We start from the raw sequence: 8,838 nt of genomic DNA on the forward strand, positions 1-8,838 counted from the left end.
CGCATAAACACATTTCATTACACCAAATACACAAAATAATGTTCTTTTTAGCAGCACCATATGACCCCTTTAAGCACTTCGCATATGCGTTAAAAGTGTTTTTCCACTACTCCTTATGAGACATCAACCTATTTATGCTTGAAGGTAGATGTGTGTGTGTGTGTGTCTGTGTGTGTGTGTGTGTGTGTGTGTGTGAGGTACCTGTTTGCAGAAGCGCAGAAAGCCGATGGAGTAAGTTCTGCCCCACAGACAACAAGTGCCGTAAACACAGCTGGACCTGAATAAACACACGTTCATATTAAGTGAGATACATTGTAGACAAAACATTGTTTTTCTTCTGTTTGCCAAAGAAAATAGTTCCAAACAAAGTCGGATCAGAACATCTGTGCGCCTCGTAGCAGCACTGCTGAGTTACGTTCATAAATGAATCTGTTTTTTAACAAGTTATTTGAGTCAATGATTCAATGTGCCAATCATAACAACAGTCACTTGTTCGTTTCTAAATGAATCAGCAGTTCTGAATGAATCGTACAAATGATTGATTTAATGAATCACTCATTAAGACAGCGACTTGCCGCCACCTACTGGTGGTTTGAGTGTCATATTTAGTTATGACCGGCTTAAACCAGCCAGGGTACTAGCATAATATTGTTTAATTATCGTTATCGAAAAATACCAAAAAATTAAATTTTTTGTCAATATCGCACACCCCTAGTTCAGACAGTTACTGTTTCTACATGGAAAGTGTGTTAACATGGTATTAGCGCACTGATTTACAATATATACAATATAGGGGTGAATAGGCATCACTGACACTATAGAGAAAAAACAAACAAACATAACATTAACTAATCTATACAGACATCAGAGTTGTGTGAAAAACAGTATTTTATTATGCAAATATGATGCTGAATTGCAATTGGAATGTGGATTTACAGAAGCAGGCTTAAAGGGTTAAAAATGAAAATTCTGTCATTAATTACTCACCCTCATGTCGTTTCAAATCCGTAAGACCTTTGTTCATCTTCGGAACACAAATTAAGATATTTTTGATGTAATCTGAGAGCTGTCTGACCCTGCATAGACAGCAACGCAACTGAAATGTTCCCAAGTCCAGAAACGTAGCAAGTAGATCAGTAAAATAATCCATGTGCCATCAGGGGTTCAACCGTAATTTTACGAAGCTACGAGAATAATTTTTGTGCGCAAAAGAAAAAAAAACGACTTTATTCAACAATTCGTCTGGACGTAAACAGCGTATGTTGTTCTGTGTCAGCTGCGTCACACGGATCTGTTTCCTACGTTGTTGTGATTTGATCTGAACGAAAACAGCGTATCCCTGTGACGCAGCTGACACAGAACAACATACACTGTTTTAGGGTTGGGCGATGTCTACCAAATTGGCATCAGACAATGTCTGCAGTGAAACATCGTGATGGACAATGTCATCGGGGGGTTTAAAAAAGTGCTAATGTCGCAATCAAGTTTCTAACTGTAAACAGTGCAGATGTGCGTGTCTGACCTTCATAGCAGTCGCGGACAGTGTCAAAGTAAACGTAATACTCCTCGTTAGTGAAGAACAGCAGGCTGAGCCACGAGTCGAAGGCGTAGATCGGCACGATGAAGAGGATGCGAACGATGTGCCGCTGCTCGTTAGGAGTGTTATAGTAGCGCAAGTGCATGTAGATCTGAGACATACAGACACAGGCAATATGATATTAATACTTTCATGTTTATTATCATGCCTACTCACATTTTGTCATTTATTATTCTTTATTAATATGCATGCAACATATATTGATGCTGTGTTGTACATAAAACAATCATGCCAATGAATTAAACGTGTAAACTGAGCAGAAACAGAACTTCCTGTATGTTTGTCAAACATGTGAAAAAAAGCATGTCTGTGTGTCAGTGGAGCAGGTGCCTCTTCTGTCAGCACAACTCTCCGTGTGTGTGTGTGTGTGTGTGTTTTACAAGTTCACATAATCTGAACTATCTCACACCACACACACAGTTCTGAATGCTGTTGCTATGCAACCACCTCTGCTCTCTGATGTCATGCCACCTGTTGCCAGAGCAACTGCTCATCATTATAGGTCAGCTGAACCTCTATGATACCACAGATATATTATGTAATGTGAACCTTACAATAAATATTGTGATTTACATATATGATAGATTTAGAAGTTAATGTAAAAACTGCCTTTTACCTGCAATTTACATGTTTACATTTAAAAATTAAGCGTTGTATATATACACATGCACATATATAATACACATACTGTACATATATATATATATATATATATATATATATATATATATAGAAAGACATGTAATAAATTATATGTATTAGTATTTACTGTAATATATTAATATTATATTTTACACATTTTCATTTATACATTATAAAATATATTAATACATGCTTGGACCTTATGAAATTCAATATTATAATTAAAAACAATATATATTTCATATTAATATATACATGCAAAAATAAGTAATCATAAATTATATTAGTATTTACTACAATATTAACAGTATTATGCATTTAAATATTATAAAATATAATAAAATATTTGTTTTACTTAAACAAAAGAAAACATACTTTTACCTTATGAAACATGATTAAATACATAATATAATAAATAACCGCTTAAAAGGTATAAGCTTGCAGATTTCAAACCAGCCCAGTTAAAAAGTCAGCATTATATAGAAATATACAAATAAATGTGTTGCCTGCCCTGAGATGTTCACATTTATTTATCATCTACAGTAATCAGCAGTCGTCTTTTGTGAAAACTACAGATTGTACTTCTGTATTTTTGTATCCCCTCACAGACAGCCGGATTGAGCCCAGTGCATTATGGGTGTTGAAGTCTCCCTACTTTTCTAGCAAAACAGAGCACCACAGCGCTTTTCCTATGTTTTCTCTAGTCTTGTATAACTGATATTAAAAAAATAAATAGCCTTACTACTGCCAAGTTTGATTAAAAGCACATCTAGAGTGTTACCTCTTTTATACATAAATATCTATTTCACAGTGTAATTAAACTTTATAGTGGAGTCTAGAAGTTGTTTCTCAGGTGTAAGGAATACGTTTCTGAATATGAATGCATGTGTGGCACCTGTTGGCAGGTGAGCAGCAGAGCCGTCCAGGTGAAGATCCCAGAGACGGTCTGAGCGGCGGGGGTCATGAGGAAGATGGGCATCTCTGGGGTGACCACCGGCGTCTCCCACGACCTGTTGTGACCCACAGGGGCCACCGTAACGACCCCGGGCCCCGGCGCCATGCCAACCAGAGAGTCATTCCCTGAACGCTCCGATAGTGACACGCCCCTCCTCCACAGCAGAGCCATCTGCGGACGAGAGCCAATCAGACCACGGCAAACACACCAGGGGGAGGAGCTAATACTAGTCATTAACAAATCGTCTAAATGGACCCTTTTCACAAGACTGTGATGACGCGCTTAACGGTCATCAGCATCGTAAATCCTCGAAAGTTCTTCATATTTGTTTTTTTTGTTTGTTTTTTTAAATGTATGTACATTTATAACACTATTCTTTGTATTATATCACCTTTGCATCAAATTACAAATCAACTAGTTAACACTAATGCGAGGGTGTTTCTAATGCAGCGTCTATGGGAGGGACGGTAAATTTGACATCGTTCTCTCTTCTGACTTCCTTTATCAGTCTCTCTCAATATTTTTAATTTTATTGAAAGTCATGAAAACTATCGTGGAGTTTTTTCTTTTGCTATTTGAGCAAATGGGAATGCAAAAAATATATATATTTGTGGTACTCTCCCATTCACTGCTCTTCAAGTTTACCCAACTATGACGACTTCCGCTGCTGAGAAACCCGGCAATGTGAAAAAGGTGAAGGTCCATAGAGGTTTCACTAGTGAAACATGAATCATACAAAGTGTTTTTAAACACTTACCTACAGCCTTATGATGCAAAAATAGAACAAGTTTGTAAAATCTGTGGATTTTACACGTGGTACCATAGTATTTATTGATACATACAAGAATAAGCCGAGATCTTCCTCCTGCAGTGATGATGCATTAGTGTGTGATTCACGACTCTCTTACTGGAAGTGGATGGTCTCAGTGTTGCCATGTCAACCCTGTCCTCTGGAGAGGGCAGCATCACAACACGATTGACCGAAACACTGATAGCATCTGAGCTCATGTTTGTGCTCCATAAGATGAACATCTCAAACATCTCGCATACTAGTGGCTCTAGGCCTGTCGTAAATGACACTATTTTAAGTTATCTATCACTTTAAATTAACACACTGAGGGTTAATGTCATCAAAACAATTGAAGTATCATCATACACTTACAAAAATGCAGTGTGGTGGTTCGTTGATACACTAATACTGTACGCAGTGCCTTTATACTATGATATTTACAAGGTACACAATATACCACCGCAAAGTAGGCTACTAAAAATATACCGTGGCATTATTATAGAATAAGTCCAAAAAAAAAAAAAAACCCGTGGCATTGCCAGGGAACCATGTTTAAAAACGCGAAAAACTCCATCTTTGCATCTTTTTTTTTTTTTTTTTTTTTTTTTTTAAATCTGAGGATGAGAATCATCACGTCTGGAGATATCAACATTTATGAAGATACAATGATCGGGCTTCCTTCTATCTGAGTCACAAACTAATCAAGCGTTATTTCATTGTCATTGATGCATGTGGTTTTATAAAGATTTCCAGTTCTGATCGCTGACACACAATCGAAGAAATCATAAACCGGCGAAATTATAAATCAAACACGTTGACTTCGTATTTATCGATACGATACGGCGGATGATAATGTGAACGCTGCAGTGTCGCGTCGCGTCGCGAGCGGATGCGCTGATGCTGATGCAGATGCTGATCTCGATTTCAAACAGATCTCCTGAACCCATTCACCGACCAAAACCCAGTACTCACGTTACTCAGTGGATCCCGCTCATCTGCAGCTCTCAGAACGTGAAATCCCGCCGCATGTTTTGCTCCGCGATGCGTCCCGTCCGTGAGCGAGCGTTCACTCCCGGTAACGTCACAACGCCCGCGGCTCTCGCGCAGGAGCGCGGGGCGAGTCCGCCAGGCGACGCTTCATAATAACATGTATTAATAATTAATTAGCACACAATAGATAATGTTGAATGGAGTAGCTGTTACTGCGATATGAACACGGTAGCAGTTTGGACACATCTTTGGCTGAACGATTTAAGACAAACATGCCACTGTATGTCTTCAATATATAGAAAACGGAACTTGCATTTTGAAGTTTTACAAGACAGTGAAGTAAAAGCATTATTTTTTTTTTAGCTCTATCCTCCTCATGGTGCTTAGAAGCATTACAAAACAAACTGAAACCGAAACTATTTTTATAATGCCTCAATGTAACAGCACATTTTATCTGGTTCATGTTTTATCATCTCCAAATGTTAACGATTATCGGCCAGCTCTAAACTACTCAATTTGACATTAAGCTGCTTTCAAACATTGTGCAAGCGAGAGAGACGGAGGGAGAGATCAAATAAAAGCGTAGTTTTCATTTTTTGTCGCATGCTTTGATTATTGCATAAGTTCCAGGCTTGTTTAGCAATTTTCCATTATACAAAACGTTAACCACCTGAATAATTGTGCCCTAACTCTGACTTATACTGTATAAAGATATACACCAAACTTGACATTTATAACTAATGTAGCCTACTATTAACTAGTACAACTAGTATCTAATGTAAATTGTTTGATGAAATGATCTTTACTATAAGTGTTACTAAATATATAGATTAACATATATAGAAAGCAAAACATTCACATAGTTAAAAAGAAGACTTTGATTAAATTTACATGCCTGAATGAAAACCTGTTAACTTCCCTCTCATACTGAAAGGTTGGCAGCTGAGCTGAGAGAATATTCCATAATAATAATAATAATAATAATACAGACTTGTACTGTATATGGAAAAATACAAATCTATTTCAATGTGCATTCAGTAGCATCTAATGCACTCATTTAAGAGATTGTTAATGATAAACATTACTGGAAATAGAATGAAAAATCAAAGACTATCTGGAATTACAAATCAAAACATCCACATAATCAAAAGGTAACAAGACATTTCAAATCAAATGTATGAGTGCGACCACTAATCTATATAATTATCTATTATACATAAGCGAGTCAAACTCTCAATTATTGAAAGAAGACCAGAAAACACACTGACAAGTTTACAGCTAAGAGACAAAATCTGTTTATGGTTAGTAACATGTATGACAAAAAGAGTCCGGAAACCACAAAAACAAAAACAACAACAAAAGATCTGATACTTCAGTGTTTATAACAGCTGCATGTCACTTTTATTTAAATAAACTCTTCACTTCTTTTTTCTCTGTAAAATCTCAAAAAAACAAAACACTGAAAGGAGTGTTAAAGTCTTAATTTAAAACAAAAACAACAGTACAGACACATAAAAACATACGTCTTTCAGCTGTTTGTAAACTCTGGACAGGCAGATAAGTTTGGCAGAAACGCCGTCACACGTTTGTGTCTTAAAAATGCTTGTAGAATCATTATTGCAATTCAGCCGATACAAAAGGCTACATGAGTACGCTTAAAAAACACAAGAGAAACGCCAATCGCAGAAACCCGCTAATGCCAACATTTGTAAAACACAACCAGCAGTGTATAGTGCACAATTAACAATGTACAGCCGCACACAAACTCACAAACACAGGCCAAAACAGTCAAGTGCACACATACACACGTTACAGACGTCCGTCCGTCAGATCACTTGAAAGTCTTTGAAGATAACTTGTATACGCCTTAGCAAAAAATCAACATACGAATCATATAAATGTAACAGCAAACCTGACGAACAGATCAAGAAGGGAACAGTGGAAGGTCTGAATGAGAGATCAGATGTGTTTAAGATACACAAATCCACAGGAACGCCGCGCTGGATAAGGAACGGAGCGACAGAAAAGCCAAAAAACACCATCTGCGTGAACCTCCCAAAACACAGGGAAGCAATTTCACTCTGGAATCCCAAAGTAGCAATGAAAATAGCTCATTTTTGGGGCCTTCCAAACTTTAAACATTTTTCTCTCCAAATTCTCATTACTTTCATGCAGAAAAAAATGACATTATTTAAAATGTAAAGTTTTTATCGATCATGATACTACTTTATTTAAATTAAAAGCTAATTGTATTGCAGTAATATAGTAAATATTACTGTTACGGTAATGAGAAATTGAAAACTTTCCACATTACAATAATGAGAATGTGAGTAAATGTGCTCAGTCATCAATCATGATTTTAATTCTGGAGTGAAATGTAACTTAGATGTGTTTTTTTTGTTGGTTTTTTGGCGAGATTAACGCATCTACCAGCTTCAAATGCTCTTGCGCTCTAATAAAATCAATAAATCTGCTGTTGAAGCATCAAACAGTGTCTGCGTGTGCCAGCGTAACATCAAATTGAAATCAGTCAGGTTGAGCAGTGTGTGTGTGTGTGTGTGTGTGTGTGTGTATAAGAAGGCCTTAAGGAACAGTCCCTGCATTCAAATACATGATAGCTTAACTCTGGCAATGATGAGAATGTCTGTAAGCAAATCCCTACGACGCTCACACCGCACCTGTGTGTGTTTAATATCTCACTGGGTAGATACAAAAGCCTGTCAACACATCCGGTGTTTGTGTGGAAATGCAGCTCTTTGCATGTGAGTGTTTGTTCAAAGTGTGTGTGTGTCTGTCTTAAAGCTGCTGTGTGTCACCAGAAACAACTGCAAAAACAATGAAAACATACAGAGGCCATGCATTACGCTTTTTCTTTTGGTAACTTATTTTTTACTCAATAGATAAAAATATACCTCGAGAATATGTTCAAGCTAACATATAATTATGTAATTGACTTTGCATTGAGATGTTTTCATGCCAATTCAATTATTTTTCATTATATTTGTTGTAATGCCTTTAAATTATATTGAAATAAATTAAATATTAAAACCTAGCATATATATATATATATATATATATATATATGAGAATAAAATAGTTTTGTTCCTTATTATATAAAATGAGATGACATACAGTAATGAGAACTAGCTGAGAACGTGATTAACTGTCCTTAAAAATAATGCCCAATTTTTTTTAATGGCCCTAAAAGACTTTTATGCCTAATATATATACATATTTGGGGTTAAAAAATGAAATGTTCTCGAAAGCTAGACTGAAAAACTATAACAATGCATGGGCTTCCAAATGTTTGGAAACAATCATTATTTTTGCAGTTTGACACACTTTAAACTTCACGTACCAGCATCTCTTAAGAACTGACTGCTGTCAATCACAAACTATCTGTCCCGCCTCCAAGCAGGTTGCCTGGCAACAACCCGGCTGTGCCGTCCTCTAACTGAGGAGAGCCCCATAGGCTGCCGCCGTGGTAACCGAGAGCCACGCCCCCCCAGACGCCTTTCCCCACCCCCTCCCCTGCGCTGTTGCTCCATTGGCTGAGGAGGGCGAGTCCCGGCGCTTCCACCGTGGAGCCGGCCGTCACGTCCAGCCCCTGCCAGCCCACCGCCATGTCTCCATCTGCCCCGGAGCTCACGGGCCGCTCGCCCTCTCGCGGGACGAGGTCAGAGCCGGGCGAGCCCTCGGGTGACACCGTGACCCCTGCGGCCTGAGAATGTGTGATGTAACGGGCGACGTCCTCCTCGCTCATGAACTCGGCCAGGATGGTGGTGTTTCCCAGAACACACCTGATCAGCAGACACAACATTGACAGTCAATTTACTAAAAAAAAAAAAAAAAAAAATTTAAAAA

The 8,838-nt window shown here is 37.8% G+C and overlaps 2 protein-coding genes across 4 annotated transcripts in view; both read right to left on the minus strand.

Annotated features, from left to right (window-relative positions):
* Positions 1 to 5,023, minus strand: part of LOC107672892 (transmembrane protein 184B-like) — a 7,116-nt gene extending 2,093 nt beyond the window's left edge. Inside the window, exons 1-4 of the mRNA XM_016466269.1 lie at positions 4,957 to 5,023; positions 3,135 to 3,365; positions 1,501 to 1,688; positions 202 to 277 (exon numbers count right to left, since the gene is read on the minus strand). Of these exons, the coding sequence (XP_016321755.1) occupies positions 202 to 277; positions 1,501 to 1,688; positions 3,135 to 3,365 (495 nt within the window). The 5' untranslated portion in view covers positions 4,957 to 5,023. The remainder of the gene's footprint in view (positions 1 to 201; positions 278 to 1,500; positions 1,689 to 3,134; positions 3,366 to 4,956) is intronic.
* Positions 5,024 to 8,343: 3,320 nt separating this feature from the next.
* Positions 8,344 to 8,838, minus strand: part of LOC107672922 (trinucleotide repeat-containing gene 6B protein-like) — a 20,937-nt gene continuing 20,442 nt past the window's right edge. For all 3 annotated transcript variants that reach the window (XM_016466300.1, XM_016466299.1, XM_016466298.1), the window contains one exon: positions 8,344 to 8,774. In XM_016466300.1, coding sequence (XP_016321786.1) covers positions 8,363 to 8,774 — 412 coding nt within the window. In that variant the 3' untranslated portion in view covers positions 8,344 to 8,362. The remainder of the gene's footprint in view (positions 8,775 to 8,838) is intronic.

The sequence above is a fragment of the Sinocyclocheilus anshuiensis genome, unplaced genomic scaffold (genome assembly GCF_001515605.1).
Source record: "Sinocyclocheilus anshuiensis isolate Anshui unplaced genomic scaffold, SAMN03320099.WGS_v1.1 scaffold464, whole genome shotgun sequence".
Taxonomy (NCBI): domain Eukaryota; kingdom Metazoa; phylum Chordata; class Actinopteri; order Cypriniformes; family Cyprinidae; genus Sinocyclocheilus; species Sinocyclocheilus anshuiensis.